We start from the raw sequence: 18,412 nt of genomic DNA on the forward strand, positions 1-18,412 counted from the left end.
CAAAAATATTTTGCTTTCACTTAAAGAGGCACAATTACACCCATTAGCTAACTTCGCATTATATAAAAGGCCAGAGAACTCTCAGCTACCAGAAACCCTTTAACAATAATATATCCAGCAGGTGATAGATTAGTTGGAACAAATTGAAACCATTGCACTTAAGGGTTCCTGGTTTCCATCAAACTTGTTTTAAAAATGTCGTCATTTTAATACACAATCTGGAGCACAGCGGAATAGTCCACAGTAGGTTAATTTGAATCATATGATGTGTCACTGCCCTCAGCTGACATGAGCCGTACTCCATGTGTGAAGCCACAATACGTCCAATGCCGACCGAGGCAAATTCCCTGTGAGAAGGTGAACTAATCCAGGCCTCACACTGGCATGCTAGCACCCTGTAATTAAAAGCAGGAGCACCTGTTCTTAGCCTATGGCGGTTCTGAACTGGAGGGAGGCTTGGGGGGTGACTGAGGCAGAGGGGGCAACTCGGCAAGTCCCCCTTACCGTCCACAGCTTAACCCACGCTGGCTCAGAGTGCGCATTATAATCCTACAATCCTCCAGCCTCACTACTGAAAATTCTGAGGCTATAGAAACAAGTGGTTTTGATTTTATGAAATAGGATAAAGAATAATTTTTGATGTCTAAATAAAATAATTTTACTGTTTAAATTTTCAATTTTTTTGTGTAAGAGGCTCATTGTTTTCATTGATGTTTACCACAATTGTTTAAATGATTATATTACCTGTTTAAAAAAAGAAATATTACGAGGGGTATTTCCCAAAGCTTGCATAGAGATAAAATTGTGGGAAATAAAATACCAGCCAATCAGCTTCTGCCTTACAATTTACAGCCTGTGTTTGAACAAAAGACAATTACGAGATGATTGGTTAGTATTCTGACCATTTTGTCACGATTTGATAAATACCACCAAAAGCTGCAAAATTCTGTTGGTTCTATTAGAAAATCTCAATAAATATCGATTTTTTTTTTAATACATTTTTTTTTTATTTAAGGCACTGCAAATTGTACAATAACATAAAAAAAGAGTATTAGTATCAATCAGTCATGTGTTATAGAGTCATATATGTATTACATGTAGTTTATATCCCTTTAATTGCCAACATCTCTGTGTGCAAAAATATATGTAAAAAATGCCAGCGTCACTCACATTTGTTATATAAACTCAAATGAATAATGTTTCCTATATTAGGTAAACATTACTGGTCATTATGATGAAAAAAAATGTTTGCTTGCCAATTTTCACACCTATTTTGACAAATTCACTTGGCACTCAAAGAGTTAAAAGGAAAAAAAGCAAAAGGACACATTTATGTCAAGATTAGTTGTAAATATATAAAAATCTTAATTTAGAAAACTAGAATATTTCAAAGCCCAACAGTTATTATGTGAAAATTTGACATTTGAATAGAATTAAATTATGTATAACTGTATTTCAAATGTGAGTTAAATGTGGTTACTGAATTCTCACAGCCCAACCAAAGCACCTGTAATATATGTTCCAGAAATGTTTCCATCCAATTTGTGTGTATATATATATATATATATATATATATATATATATTTTTTTTTTATTCAGATTGAAAATTTTTCAAAACTGGTGTGAAAATTGTCACGCAAACATTTTAATTCATCATAATGACCTGTAATGGTTACCTTATATAGGAAATATAATCTTTTTTTTTTACACAACATTTTTTATTTGAATCTATATAACAAATGTGAGCGATGATGGCATTTTTAGTGTTTTTTTTTTTCTTCTTTTGAGCATCTCTCATACAGATGTTGGCACTCAAAGGGTTAATGAATTAAGTAAATTGACCATGGTTTCTTTAAATTAATGACTTTAATTAAATGTGGATGGTTTTCCAGTGTCACCGTTTTCCCCTCCTTGTTTCCCTGTGCACTATAGAAATTGTTAGGTCAGGTTAACTTCATGAAAAGTAATTAATTGTCCTTCCAAGTTAAGCTGTATGCTGCTTAGCAAGACTTCGTGTGGAAACCCAAGAATGTGCCCACTTCATTCCAGTTTAGCTGATATGTTAAGCATGGCATTTGTTAACTTTGAAATAAGATTTTTTTTTCTCCTTATGATTTAACAATTCTTGACACGTGAGAAGTGGAGCTGGCTGAAGTGCAGACTTTTCTAATTAACAGAGGGTCATTTGCTAAAAACATTTCAGCTTCTTGATAGTTTTTCATTAGTGCAATGCAAACATGTTTTTGTGACTTGGACACAGCAGCCTAAAACAGACTCATTCAAAGCATAGGGGAACGCGCAAGTCTACACAACGCATGCTAGAGAAAGGTTTGGCAGGAAATACTGGGACTTCTAGTGCTACATTTTTAAAACCGAGAGAGCCAGTAATTTGCTGCCTTTAACCTGAAACTGCTATGGATGTGCTGAGGTCTGTGTCATGGCGCAATATTAAATATCTCACAAACTATATTCACTAAAAACTAACTAAGGTTTTTTTTTGTCAAAGCTGTCTCAGAGATAAAGGGTGGTGTTCAATCCATACTTGCCTACTTTTGAAAACGAATTTCAGGGAGATTATAGTTGGTAATAGAATTTTGCACAGCGCTCCATTGAGTGGGTGTGTCATGCTCCACCCAAAGGGCGTGTCTAGTTCCATATATGGAGAGATTGTGAAAAGAGATTGTGAATGTGGCACCTAGAAGCGTGGGTGTGTACTGCTACATCTGAGAGGTATCTTGTAAAATGACTTAGATACAAATGTAGATGAGCCCCAAAGCCGTTAGTAAGAGCTACTATACTTGGTAAAGTGCTGGGAAATGGCGCTGATGATTCAATGTAAATGTATCTGTCTTTCATTCCTTGCTCCCCCAAAAATGTAACCGTGTAATGTGGGCAAGGTGACATGAGGGAGATTGCTAGACTAATGAGGGAGAGAGGGAGATTGCTGCTATTTCAGGGAGTCTCCTGCAGAATGCAGGAGGGTTGGCAGCTATGGTTCAATCTTGAGCAAGTATTTCACCAGGTAAAAAAAAAACAGCAAAGATTCGCCAATCAGTATTCAATTACGGGCATTTTCAACCGTTTTTAATTAAAATTTTCATGCATGCAGTTTTACTTTTAATTTTTGACGAATCGGCATTCGTGAATATGCCCACAAATTTGACAAAACCACATGAATTTGTGACCATTTTGACGATTTACACCGTTTTTGCCGATGCTAGATTTTTCACCCAGCTGAAAAATCAGCATGGGGATGGAATAGGGCTAGTCGAATTGCAGATTTTTCACCTGGTGAAAATTTAGTCAATCAGCTTAATATTGTATCTTAAAGGTTGTGTTTGCAAAATGGCAGTAGGAGCTGCTTGGTTGTTACTTTATCTCTCACAATATCTCTCTCCAAGCTTTGATAATTACCAGGCTTCCGAATGGGTAAAGGAGTTCTCTCAAGCCCCCTACACACAGGGCGACGGGAGCCCTGTGCAAAGTGATGTGTTAAGCACAGATTGCTCAGAACACATCGTTGACACATATGCGATGCACCATCGATGTGTGCTGTGATCTGTGCAGACCATGTTACTGCATGCAGTCAATAACTAGTCAGACGATGGTGAAGCGCGGGACAATGCATCGCCGTCGCTGGGAGGTGTATACACACAGGGCGATGTGTGCTTAATTTTCTAAGGTATCCAGTCAGATTGCACGCACCTGCGTCCCGGGATGTGAACCCTGCCCGTCACTGCTTCATGGAGACAGGCAGGGTTAGGGTGGGAATGGGGAGGTAGGTGACGGCATCAGGAACCAGCAACGAGATGGCGGGGAGCTGCGTTAGAAGGGGATGCGCGTGGGTCTCGTGCGCGCACATCCCCTTCCGGCGGCTGGCGGAGGCTGGTGGTTGGCGATCCGACTGCCAACCCCTGCAAAGATAAAAGGCGCTCCATCTGTAACAATAGGAAAGTTCCATTATCATTAATTTCACACATCATATTACAACTGGCCTTTACAATCCCTTTAGCTCCCAGCACCCAGGCTTGACCGTACAGTTGCCACACATTGCATCCACAGATCTTCTCCTCATTGACTTTCCTGCATGAGTGATGCACAGAAAAACTGTAGAACATTTTTATACTAAGCAAATTATCCAGCGTGCCAGCGTTAGCTTAGTTTGGCCTTTATTTTCTTGTCCACTTCATGAAGCCTTTATTCATCCCCATTGTTCCTTTTATAAGGGGGAATTCTGTAGGATTGGCGTTAGTAAACCGGTCCAATTCGGCTGTTTGTAAATGTGCCATTGTGCGGGTACTCGACGTATTTAATATCTAATGGGTGCATCCGTACCCTTTCGATCCTCCCCCAATACAGCTGTATCTCACTTTGTCATCCTAGGGCAGTGGTTCTCAACCTTTTCCAGCCTACCGCCCCCTTTGGTTAATGGCCAGTTGTCCAGTGCCCCCTAACTATATTTCGTACCCCCCCTCTTCCCGCTCACAAGGTGGGATGTTTTTTGTTTGCTGACATGTCAAAAGTGAGCCCAAAGCCTGTTTAATTCTAACCACTATTTTGATAACTCAGACCTAATGCCGTCAGAATTTCAAATTGTATTCACAGGAGACAACCTTTAATTTTCAACCTCTTTAAAACATATAAATAAATAAAAGAGTAGAACAGTAATTCCAAATCACGAATAATCACAGGATAAGAGGATAAAGTCCACTGCCCCCTCAGCGCCCCCCTTTCGTTTCACTGCCCCCCTGGAAATCAAGAACGCCCACCAGGGGGCACTACCGCCCAGGTTGAGAACCACTGTCCACTGTCCTAGGGTACAGCTACTGAGCCTGAAATAGCGTATAGTGCAGGGGTCGCCAACTCCAGTCCTCGAGAGCTACCAACAGTTAACGCAGGCGAGATACTTTTTTCAAGTGTACTTTATTCCCCATTATTACATATGGTTTTCATACTACCAACCCACCGTTTTCGCCCTATCGGTGAAAATAGGATTCAGGTAATTGTCGGTCTCCTTTATCCAACCATGGTCTACAGATGAATTAGCCCCGTTCTAGAGATGATAAAGGCCTTATAACACAAATCTCCCACCATTGTCTTTTATGGACACTCCTAACCTACATGAATGCCCCATTTTTCTTCTAGGCTGCCCATTATATTCTTATTGATTTCAGTTCTAGCCATCAATGTGACCTGACTCGATAAATGCATCTTCATGTAACACTCAGCCAGCGGAGGATCGTGTTTCCATCAAACATCTGGGTGATTTAACGGGATTTGTCCAGTGTTATTATTGTTTTTTTTCTTCATTAATTTTACCTTTTTCCATAAGATTCTATAATAAGAGTAATAACCCCGGACATATCCTCTATTTCTGTCTAATCCCATCTGGCGTATAGCGCGTGTTCTGATTGGTGGGACTGTGCCAAGTGTGAAAGGTGAAATGTAACTTTCAAGTAATCACAAAGTCTGGAAAAATTGGTTTTGTAACATTAAGTGACTTTACTACCCCAGGGAACTTGTTCTGCTAACAGTTGTTTCATACGTCTCTTTCTAGATTAATCTGCTTCTTTCTCATCCATTTGTTATATTCTGCTTTGCCAGACAAGATATCTAATAATATGTTCAGCGGGGTTTTAAAAATAAGCAGTTCCAGTGGGGGCAAGTCCATATTGAAATTGTGCTTTTAATTTTAATGGCAAATCAATGTGATAAAATGCGCACTCCCCCCCCCCCCCCCCCCAGTGTTCCATCTGCTCGTCTACAGCTAGTTCCTGTCTCGCTGCGCTATGCAAAGCCGCCCCCCCTCCCGCTGACTGCACCAGGCAGGGGGAAAGCCACTCAGTGTGTATGCACTGAGCGGCTTTCCCCCCAGCGACGACAGTGGTCATTGCTGTCCATACACGCTGGGCATAATCGCCAAGTGTGTATGGTCCTTTACTAAGCGGCTGCAGAAGAGTCAGATCGGGGCCATAGCTGAAGTCACAGACCCTCCCCTCAACACCTGGGCATGCCTGCATTTTTATTGAAGGATGGCCTTGTGAATTCACAGTTTCTGCGAATAGGCCTGAAATAGTCCCTGTGTTGGAAAATTGAGACACATGTTAGTCCTAGACACAGTGTGTATTGAAGTATATCTTGATGATGATAGCTTTATATATTCCAGGCATCTTTCTGATTCATATGGACTCTAATGAGCAATATAGTTTACCTACAGTAGCTGTTACTATTTGCCATGAATTGGAAATTAAGTGTTTTTTTTACAATATCTTTACAGTTGATGTCAACGTTGATGTATCGAGACCATTAAAAGTGAACTTCAGTTTTGTCAAATTGGATCAACTAAATGTTTTCCTAAAGAAGGTCATGAAAGATGCCCCTGACCATTCCCCAGAGGCGCCCTCGCCAACTGATGGCGTGTCACAAAGGGACGAGAGTCTGAAATCTGCATCCTGCTGCAGAAAAGATTCTGGAATTGTAACTCAGGAGGCTGGGAAGTCCCACTTGCCACAAGAAGGAACTTGGAGATCAATCTCCTTCTTCAATAAGATCACTTTCCAAACTGCTCAAGTGTTCCTTTCCTTATCGACTGTTCCGCACCCAAAAAGTCCCTCCATATTGTCTTCTTTTTCTGACCTTCGGGGATCTCTCTGCATTCAGATGGGAAACAAAGTACCGGGTGAGTTCCATTCTCTGATATGTTCTCCTTATTGTATTGTAGCCGTGTAGTTCAACAAAGAAGAAACGTCTCCACTTGTGTCTCATTTACTGATCTATTATAGCACTAAAATCCTTATACAGTATTTTGGAAATAAACTGATGTTTCTGCTGTGGACAGATAGTGGATAGATAGGACATTGCCCCATACATCAGAGTCACCACTGGCCATAGTCCTAATTAATAAGGATCATTGTCATGATCACACCTGTTCGGCCTGCTGGCTTGCAAATACAAATTACATAGCCGGTGGAGTTTCTCTTGATCATTAAATCGAAGGTGTGTATATAGCTAGTTCTCTCATCTAATACTTGCATCTAATTTTTTAATAAATTAAACATGTCATCTTGCCATTGTTATTTCTAGCACACTGTATCCGGGAATGGTTTCAGCAGGATCCCGGGATTTGGCCCCAAAATTCCCTGGATTGCAATCCCGGGATTGAAATATCAAATCCCGGGATTTCGGGATTAGAATGTGCATGTGAAGTCTAATAATGGGCAGTGACTGAGCACCTGCTCAGACGCTGACCGACTGTTCCCGACCTCAGCGCGAGGCCTGCTCAACGTGACCTTTGACTGTGACAGTCAGAGGTCACGTCACAGGCCACACAGGGATTTCGGGATTAGACTGTGCATGCGAAGTCTAATGCTGGGCAGCGTCTGAGCACCTGCTCAGACGCTGATCGACTGTTCCCGACCCCAGCGCGAGGCCTGCTCAACGTGACCTCTGACTGTGACAGAGGTCAAGTCACAGGCCACCCCCGGATTTCGGGATTAGACTGTGCATGCAAAGTCTAATGCCGGGCAGCATCTGAGCACCTGCTCAGACGCTGACCGACTGTTCTCGACCCCAGCGTGAGGCCTGCTCAACGTGACCTCTGACTGTGACAGTCAAAGGCTGCACAGGCCACGCCGTATCATCCCACCTCCTGCTCTGCTGCCACCACAGCCCGGAGGCACCAAACACCCCCACTCCGAGCCGTCCGCCCAAGTAAGTCTGTGGAGCGGCCAGTGTGTGGATGGGGGGGGGGGGGGGGGGCATGTTTTTTTCTAGGTAATGCCAATCCCGGGAATCCAGATTTGAAGAAAATGTCCCGCGATTGGTATCCCTACCCATGCAGACCCTCTTCACTCATATCAGTGCTGAAATACAGACCACACTGTGCTAGGCACCACAGCAGAGGGTGACACCACAGGAAGGGAAGAGGTGATAGAATGAATGCTACAGTGACTATTATATGTCCGCTGCTAGCTGGCAAATCATAGACGGACTCTCAAAAGAATTCATCCCCATTTCTTATATCACTCTTATAGAAGTAATCATGTTAGATTTTTTTAATAAATCACAGAAAGGAACAAAAATATACAATGATAGTATTTTATTTTGTGCTGATCTTTTCTTTTTGAGTATCTTTTCTAGCTTCAGAGAGTCAAAGTTGCTTTAACTGTTTGTTTTACTGCTTGTGCGCACTCGTTACTAAAAGTCTTCACGCTGCAATATTCTAAAATTACTCATTACATTTTTGGTATGTTGTATGCTTTCTTTCCCAACCGACAGGTGTCATTGTTGCTATTGTGGCTCATCTTACTGCATTTGAAACCAACTCTACACAGCAATGGCTACCGTGTGCCATTTCTTGGTACCAAGATTAAATTGTTAATGAAAAAAAAAAAAAAAATCTATATATACACACACACACATACATACATACATTCATACATCATTTATGTGCTTCACAGGTCTAGAATATTGTGTGCTTTCAGATTTATGGGCATATGTACTTGGAGTGAGATAAAGTATCAGCGAATATCAGCTCTTAGCTGCCATTTGAAAAGATGGCAGTTGGGTGCTGATTGATTGGAGGTTATCTTTCTCCGCTTTATCACCCTTCAAGCATTGATGCAAAAGCCCCTTAGATAATTTTTCCCTTATGTTTAGCAAATGTTCTTCCTTGTTTATAGACCGTTCTTGTACTTACACTTTGTCCCGCGCGTGGAAGACCGTTCTCCTGCTGGCTGTACTTATTCCATAGCTACATGCACGGTTACTTTATTTTAACGCAACTGATGTCTGCTTTTTATTAATTAGCATTCATTACAGCTTTGCGCATATTAGAATGGAACTGATCACCGAGCCAACCCAGGAAAAAAACAACAGCAGGACAACTACGGGGTTCCTAGGCCTGCTGAATGCCGCCGGCCAGCCCTGTTGTCAAAATACAAGGTGTAAATGACAAGTATCCAATGTTTTGTATTAACAGTAAATTCCACCCTGCTCTGAGAGCATTGGCATGTGTGGGTTTGATTTGTATTTTCGTTGTACATTCAGTTATTTACAGAGGAGGGGGGGAGGGGGTGAATGGAGTCATAAGCTGAAATATGATTTGAAAGAAAGGTGCATAAACATTCAGAAACACAAGTATCTGGTCGAGGCATCTAATAAACAGTCTCGTTCTGCGCTGTTGCTGAGTATATGTTTATTGCTGTTTGCCCAGGAGAGTTTTTAAAAAGATCGGATGACGCCGTTCCAATCAGAAATATTTACAAAACCAAACTAATTGTTCTTCCTCCTATACCATCAAGATCGCATATCTCATCCTAAAACATTTTCTCCATTTATTTTCGCTGCCTCTTAAATATGTCTCCCATTTGTAAACTAATATTAATTGCTTTATGACTTCGCTTTACAATCCTGGAATCGCAGTTAAATTCGAGATCGCCTCTAGCAAACCTATCACATGTTCTTATAGTAGTCACCCCGTTCCAAGGCACAGCTTTCAAGAAGCACTCTACGAAGCTATGTTTTTAAGTCTTATTTATCTTAAAAAGGAAAATATAAAACACACTCTGCCCCGTAAAAAAAAAAAAAAGGGAGCGATGCCTAGCTGAGTGCTTTCATTTTTATTACGCCGCCAGGAACATTTAGGCAAAGGCATGAATAGATGGCACTGTACTTAATGAAACTATATATCGGTTATTGTTGCTAAGTTCGCTGCAACGAGGCTGTGTAAAAATGTGCGTGGTATTTCGGGTGTCGGCTTACTCCAGCAAGCTGCTGACGGGGGCCTTTTTTTGGCGTCATTTCTCCAATTGATGACATGCCATGAGGCCTGGTACTGGGCTCCTTGGCGGCGCTGAAGATCTCCGCACACAGAGAAGGCTCTGTGAGGGCCTGAAGAAAGAAAACGGTTTTAAAGACTTTTTGTTTTCAGGACCAATTTGGCAGTGCCCGCGGTGCCTAAACGATCTTATAATAAGTCAGTCTTATAAAGAAGAATACCAGCTGAAAGTCAACATAGCAACAGAACAGATACAGGAAATGTTTTGTAACTGAGAAGTGCTCAGTTCGGGCCAAACGTAGGTGATTTATTTCCCCTTTTTACCGAAAAAAAAAAAAGAATCTGGCAGGCCTCGCCACATTTCAGTGCATTTTGCAAATGCTTTCTAAGCTAAAATGCAACATGAAAGGGTCTGAGAGTGCTCTGGGCCGGCATTCTTGATTTAGCCATAAAGAAATTTTCAGACCAGTTCAGGACATTGTTCTCATTCCCACGCTTACCTTAGCCAGGACTGTGAGGCATGAAACAAGTTCATAGTCACTGCGGGGATTACTTTCCCATTATACATCATATTAATATCCACTATGGAGGAGTCTGTATCACACACGCTCCTGTACTGAACTACGTTGTGTGTCTCATAATTCCACCTGTCTGACTATAGACACAGGCGCATTCCCATCTCTACTAAGACTTAACTTGAAGCTGGTGGCTGTGAACTCTGACTTGTCTGTTTCTCAGACGTTTTACATAATAGGCAATCATATATCAATATACGCCAGGCATTGAGTTAGAAAATGATTGCAACTCGGATTCAGCTTTGATGCGAGGTTGGAGAAAGACTCGGATCCTTTATTTTAGATACATTTTATTTTGGCTTTTGTACAAAACCTGCTGTAGCCAGGTGATCAGTCCCACAATGCATTGTTGGACACCACAAAATAAATCCTTATGGCTATAGATGTAAAATACATTGTACACAACAAGCCACTCTATTACATCAATCATATCAACTGCTATAATGATCCTCTTGGATTTTGTCTCATTGTTTGATCCAACCGCCTCCCATGTTGTACCGCTCGACATGATAATAAAGGATGACAACGATAGGTTGAGTGACCAGTGGAGTACCCCAGGGATCTGTACTTGGACCAGTGCTCTTTAATATCTTTGTTAGTGACATAGCAAATGGTATTGAAGGGAAAGTATGCCTTTTTGCAGATGACACAAAGATATGCAACAGAGTAGACACACCAAAAGGGGTAAATCAAATGACTGATGATCTAAGTAAACTTGAGAATTGGTCAAGAGAATGGCAACTACAGTTTAATGCTTAAAAATGCAAAATTATGCACTTGGGACTCAAAAACCCAAAGGCTCAATATAGTATCAAGGGTACTATAATGGAAACTACTGAGGAGGAAAGAGATCTAGGAGTCACTATTTCAAGTGACTTAAAGGCAGGGAGGCAATGTAACAAAGCAATGAGGAAGGCTAGTCAGATGCTTGGTTGCATAGGGAGAGGAATCAGTAGCAGAAAAAAAGACGTAATAATGCCACTTTATAGGTCATTGGTACGACCTCATCTGGAATACTGTGTCCAGTTCTGGAGACCATATCTTCAGAAGGATATAAATACATTGGAGAGTGTACAAAGAAGGGCAACTAAAATGGTTCATGGCCTACATCACAAAACTTACCAGGATAGACTAAAAGATCTTAACATGTATAGTTTGGAGCAGAGAAGGGAAAGGGGGGACATGATAGAAATCTTCAAAAATATCAAGGGTTTTAACATAGTACAGGAGGGAAATTTTCTTCAAAGGAAAACAAGTAATAAAACACAAGGACATGCACTGAAACTGGAGGGAGGTAGGTTCAGGGGAAATGTTAGAAAGAATTACTTCACAGAAAGGGTAGTGGATAAGTGGAATAGCCTCCCATCAGAGGTGGTAGAGGCTAAGACAGTAGAACAATTTAAACATGCTTGGGATAGGCATATGAATATCCTTACAAAGAAATAAGGATTAAAAAGGGTTGAGTTTACCTGAAGGGTAAAAAAAGGGGCAGCAGACTAGATGGGCCAAACGGTTCTTATCTGCCGTCAAATTCTATGTTTCTATGACCAAGCAAAATGATCAAAGTCACCTGCTCCATGCTATATGTGCATACATCCTAGTGAGAGAGGAAAATAATAATGAAGAGTGTGGGTGAGACTCATTGAGGAGTAAAGGCAGTCAGGTAGTGCCCCATAGTCAGAAATATGTCATATTGATAAAAGAGCTCAGAGGACATTTCAAAAGCTCTCTGCTCAATACACTATGTGCCTGATTCAATGCCAAATCCTTCTCAACTGGTCAAAAAAACCATGCTGCACTGCAGGCGGGGCTGATTTAACATGTGCAGAGAGAGTTAGATTTGGATTGGGTATTTTGTTTCTGTTCAGGGTAAATACTGATGGCTTTATTCTTAAACTAATTTAGATTTCGGTTTAAAACACCACACCCAAATCTAACTCTCTCTACGCATGTTACAGTTGCCTCACATGCCGTGCAGCATGGTTTTACCCATTTGAGAACGATTTGGCTTTTGTTATCAATTCTGAATCAGGCTCGAAGTGCGGTGTGAATGGGGTTGCTATGGTAATCAATTGACGCTTTGTGCATAACTATAAATCATTAATTGTAGTCTAGGCATAGAATCAAAAGAAACATGTTAATTACCCAGCGACTTCCTATAGCCAGAGCCTGTAATTCATGTTAAAACAGGGTATCCTTTATTTCATGCGATTACAGGTGTAAAGTAGAGAAATATAGGAAATGGTGAGTATCTACGGCAGTGATTCTCTTGGCTTGGTAGACCACTACCTATTCAAAGTTAACGTAATAGCCAAAACCAATGCTTGTGGCTTACAATCATAAACTATGTGGACAAACAGAAGTAAATCCTATCCATTTCTGCATAACTGGCCATGACCTATAAACACTATTTCATTAATTTACGTAATTTAAATATTATATATAATTTTTTTTCCTACATTTCTTAATTAACTTTTGGCCTTCCATTGACCAAGAGTGATCATGCGATAAGAGAGAAGCATGGGCTTCCCACTGTGGGATGACCCCTTCTGTTTCCGCATTTCATTTATCATCTACCATACGGGACACAGAAGAAACTCCGCTGCCTATATAACACTGTAGCATCAAGACGAGCCTGATGTGTCACCTTATAGGATTGGCTACGGGTCCTTTACATTTGGATACTATTATAATTATCCCGGATTCTACCTCTAGGAGAGTCATTTGTTTCTTGTCTTGCAAACAAAGCTATTGTCAGTACTTATTGTATATATTGTCATGGAGTCTGTCACTTAATATGCTATAAAATACAACATGTGCCCTCCATATTCTATTCTTTTCACAGTTTAATTTTTTTAGTTAAAAAAGTGACATGATTGGTGAAGCAAATTTCCAACATAAAATAGTCCTTTATCTTTGCTGCCTCCGTGGAGTATTGCCCCAGACAGTGTCCCCAATTTGCTGACAAATTTTGTCCCCTTTGCTGACAAAATCCTTCTTAGATGGACAAAACCATGTGCACTGCAGGTGGGGCAAATGTTACTTGTGCAGAGAGAATTAGATTTGGGTAGGGTTATACTTCAAAGTGAGATCTATATTGCACTGAAAAAATAAAGCAGTCAGTATTTACCCTGCACAGAAACAAAATAACTCACCCAAATCTAATTCTCTCTGCACATTTTACATCTGGCCCCCCTGCAGCGCACATGGTTTTGTCCATCTAAGAAGGATTTTGTCAGAAAGAGTGAACTAGAATAAGGCCCTATGTCGGGACGATTTGCTGTATTGGCACAACAAATTGTTGTCTTCCTGTCCTATGCGTATCATGTGACCTCTTTCCGTCAGCCCTGCTGCACAGCCATCCAGAAGATATTGCATGCGACGCGGTGCATATTATGGAGGACATAACCGTTATCATTGCATCGTTCTTTAAATCTTGGTGTTAACATGCAATCGATTATGGTCCAGATTGAAGGGAATATATCCCGATTGCCCATCATCCTGTTGTTTACGCGCCCTTACTAGATGCTCTATTTACCTGCGGAGAGGATGCTGGCTCACCATTTACTTCCTCTTATTTGTAATCTACTATTGCCACCTGCTACAGAGAACATTGGGTTCTAGAGCACAACACAACTCTCCACTCTACGTATCATTTTCACAAGACAATAAAAGATCGATCCAATAAAACCAATTTAGGAGAAGACTTGGGCTTTACGGTCTCACAAGTCTCCCCGTATTGCGCCGTTGTTGCAGGTTCTCTCTGTTTCTTGCGCAGGTACCCCCCAGCACACCCAGATTAATGTCTGTGTTTTTATAGCATGAAACTAATACACCAAAATATTTCACTCTGTCTTTGATTTTATAGTGGCCCAATCCGGGGGACATCTGCAGCAGCTGCATTTTTTGTGCTACAATTATTTGCTGAGCCCAGCGACAAAACTTGTCATCTCGGATACGCTGTAGAACAGGAGAAAGAAAACGGGGCATTGTTTTTTGTGCCTTTCAGCCATCTGCTCTACAGATGTTATTATATAGAATTACTTAAGATAAAATGATAGTAGCATTTTTCCTTTTTCTTACAGAAACCTCAACAATTCGCACTTGTTTACTTGAATCTGCATAACTCCCCTGTGAGACAACTTGATCCACTTGGGTTTTTCGTTCGTTCTCACCAGCGTTTCTTTTGATCGTCATTCCCGTGCTGACTCTTATAAACACACTTATAATCATCACGGAAAAAAAAACTACAAATTAACCAGCAGAAGTAGTAGGGAGGGGAAAAAAATCCTTGTAATCCCTCACTTGCGTAGGCTATATTTAGTAAGCCGCCTTTTTTTTCTTACACGTTTTATATGACATTGTCTTGTAAACAATGTTGAACTGTTCTTTCTCAGAGATTTTAATTTGGATACAGAAGATACTTAACTTGTAATCCGAGTATCAATGCGTGTAGCTCACAGGTTTTTTCCTCCTAACAAATTTGAAATCCGGGATAGCTGTGGTGAAGAGGGGGAATTGCTGAAGTCATTCCGTTCCATTCTGCTCTTATTTTAATGTCTTTGAACTGGATCATTTCAAAGTTCAGAAATTGTTTTTTTTCTTCTTTTGTTATAAAAAAAGATACTTTTTTTAATGAAGGATGCCAAAAAAAATAAAAAATAAAAATATATATATATATACACCTGTATTTTTAGTTGCATGTATGTTACATGCTCTACATCCAGATTAAGGGGGGTATTCAATTTGGGTCACGGCTGGCCCGTTCTCGGTTTGCTCGACTGAGAATTTGCAGGTGGGATTCAATGTCCTGCCTGCAGCGGAACGTGAAGGGGGTGTGGTTGCGAGCTGCAGTCGGGAGGTCGTCACTTCCCGGCCATTCCCAGAAGAATGAGCTGCTTGTCAAGTTGGGCTCATTCTGCCGATATCCCCTGTTCAATGCTGTCGGGGAAGACAGTATTGAATAGGGCCCCGCAGCCATCTCCCCCATAGGAAGATGGCTGCGGGAGATTGAATAACCCCCTAAAACTCAGTGAATGGATGACTTTGTAGTAGACAACATTTTCAACTGATGTCTGCCGGATGACCTCCCGACAGTTGGGATTCCGACAGTCATTACACTGACTGACAGGCTCTTCTCCCTCTATGGGCGTCCACGACCCCCATAGAGGGAGAAAAGAATAGGTGGTGAGCGCTGCGACTACGCAAGGAGCTTTGTTGTGCTCGCCCCGCTGTCTGAGTCCTGGCAGTTGGGATTCCAATGTTGGACTAATGACTGTTGGAATCCTGACTGTTGGTGCGCTATATCACACCCATCATCACATCATCTTCTAAAATGTCATGGTTCATTGACCAGCCTCTTAAACTGGGGAATGGATCATAGCGTTGACACCAAAAGGCCAACATGCACAAGGTAGACGCACACAAAATGAAGACATAGAAAAGGTGGACACATAAAAATGTCACTATAGGTTTTGTTTTTGGTGTCGTCGTAGACTCCTGAACAGGTGGACCCTGAATTATTGTAGTGCATACCCTTGCGTGGCTCGCTTAACTCGCCATGCTTCACACTTTACCATTTCCAACTGGAGTCCACGTGATGGGTCCCCTCCAAAAACTGGAACAAATCGAGGAAAAACTGTCGTCTACCATCCGAGTCCTCTTAAAATCGGTAGGGATCACTGGCAATGTACAGTACTGGCTGGTTTCGTTAGAACAAGGATAGTGAGTGAGAGTTCCACCAGTAAAAAAAGAAGCCACCATGTGGCTGAGCAGATTACACCCAAAATAAAAGAATTACCCATAGCACCATCTTGGTCAGAATGGCCTCTATAGGAAGTTCTGATGGTATGTTACCTCTCGGTTCATAGCCGTTCAGTATAGGGGCCCTGAGGAACAGTTTGTCAGTGCAGGATATTAATTTTTCCCCCGTTCTATAGAAAATTGCCTCTGGTCCGCAGACCATGCAGATGACATTTTGTAATATAATGGTTAATGAATGGCATAGGGAATTTATTTTTATATCATTGATTTATATTGCAAAATTGCCTTATTTCTTATTCATCAAAAAGTAATGGGGTCCAATTAGTCTGTGACTACTGGGGGTGGCAGGGCACTAGAATGCTGCTTGTGAACATTTAGCCTCTGTTTATAAATATTGAGTTTTGTCTAACTGCTTAGCCCCTGGCATGTTCCTTATTATATCCTACAGCTGTCAAGCCCGTACAGTTATTCTAATCGCACACTCCCAATGGAGCAGTCTTTCATTGGGTCATGGTGTTTTTTTATAGGCATTGATGGCTCGGCCTCTGTTGTGCTTCTGTATTTCAGGGCACACTGTGTTATTCTGCTCTTGTGTTTTTGATCACTGATTGTTTTTTTACTATAAGTTGTTTATAGCGTGTTTTTATCTGATCGCTGCCACTGGCCCAACCATCACTGGGAGTATTGGCATATTACAGCCCACCATTCTGATTGTTACTTTTATTATACAGACTACAGATGTGTGGTCAATTTTTCCTGAAATATGTACACACCCAAACTTAGGGGTTGGTGAGTTGAATCGAGTCAGTTTGCAAACACTAGAGTTCCTTCTGAAACACAACTGTTATTTTGGAACTTGGATTTAAAAACCGAACTTGAGTTTTGGATTGCATGTGCACAGGTCATAATTACATGATTTTAGCTGTTCTATCGATTTTTATTAATACACTTTTTTAATTGCTTTGTTTAAAAAAATATAACAATTTTTATTGATTTTTTAAAGGTACTGGCTATCTATTACAGGAGTACTTTAATCTATTACCAATATAACAATATGTAACATATTATATACATATACTTGTGAATTGTAAATATTACGGACATATCCCGGTGGCATCTAAGTACCAGTAAGCATACTCCTTGCTGTCTTTCTTGTCTAGAGGCACATTGAGCGATGGGTGGGTTTGCATGATAATGAAAATTGCATTATCTTGCTCTCCACCTACGTTATGCCTCATAGGACAAAACTTATGAATTTCTATTGCTGTGTAATTGAGAGGCTGTTGACTTATGCCATTGCGGGTTGGTATGGGAATTCTAAGTGTTCTGATGGTAGATCCCTAGATAGGATATTGGTCAACCCTTGCCTAGGATGGCAGATATTTTTGTAAAAAGAGGAAAATTTAAGGCTAATAAAATTATTTTAGATCCTAGCCATCCTTGTTAGTTATTTTCCCATTTGTTATTTTAAGTTTGTATTTGTAGTGTGTGAATTACTGTATGAGTACTTCTTTCCCTTGTTCTTCTTCCTTGGAATTTCACTTATGCATTTTTAATGTTGTGGTGACAATAAAATTATTTGATAGACGTCTGTGTAACAAGAGGTTTGTGACAATGCTGCAACCCCTTGTTCTATGATGTCATGATGTCACATGATCCAATGGCAAGTTGTGGTAGTCCATGGCTACTCTATTCCCCACTATGGCACTGCTCTTGGATATCCCATCTGAGTTATTCCCAGTACATTTAAAAAAATTAGGCAAGTATGACCCAACACATACTTGCCTACTAACCACAAATACCATGAGATTCCTGGTTTTTGAGAAAGTCCCCTGCACCCACCAAAGAGGGCCCAGATCTTCTGCATCCTGTCTGCTTCCTAGTGAAATGAGAAGGATTGGCAAATTAAAAGGGGAATCTTTGCACTGTATACAGGGGGTGGGGCTAAATGACACAAATGTCCTGCTCCCTCCAAACGGACCTGCAAATCACATTAGTTTGGGGGCTGGGCCTATAGCCTGACAGCCCGTCCCCTGAAGTGCCTTTCAGCATCTCTTCTGTGGGCTTCACCCATAGGTCCCTTGTCACAGTATTTATTTTAGTGATATGTTTTAACAATCATTTAAGAAGTAATTATAGGCTGAGCTTAAACATTGTTGAGTAATACCACCTGGGAGTACATAGAGTTACATGTATTTCAGGTCATATAAGAAGGTCTTTTATATGAATGCACATTTTAGACTTAACCACATTTTCAGTGCATATTTGCAAATAATGACCTGTGGGCTATAACTTG

At 40.9% G+C, this 18,412-nt stretch overlaps 1 protein-coding gene across 4 annotated transcripts in view; it reads left to right on the forward strand.

Annotated features, from left to right (window-relative positions):
- Positions 1–18,412, forward strand: part of VPS13B (vacuolar protein sorting 13 homolog B) — a 790,826-nt gene that overhangs the window by 617,240 nt on the left and 155,174 nt on the right. For all 4 annotated transcript variants that reach the window (XM_083186988.1, XM_083186990.1, XM_083186987.1 and 1 more), the window contains exon 36: positions 6,278–6,679. In XM_083186988.1, coding sequence (XP_083043114.1) covers positions 6,278–6,679 — 402 coding nt within the window. The remainder of the gene's footprint in view (positions 1–6,277; positions 6,680–18,412) is intronic.

The sequence above is a fragment of the Crinia signifera genome, chromosome 5, assembly GCF_055691185.1.
Source record: "Crinia signifera chromosome 5, ASM5569118v1, whole genome shotgun sequence".
Lineage (NCBI taxonomy): Eukaryota > Metazoa > Chordata > Amphibia > Anura > Myobatrachidae > Crinia > Crinia signifera.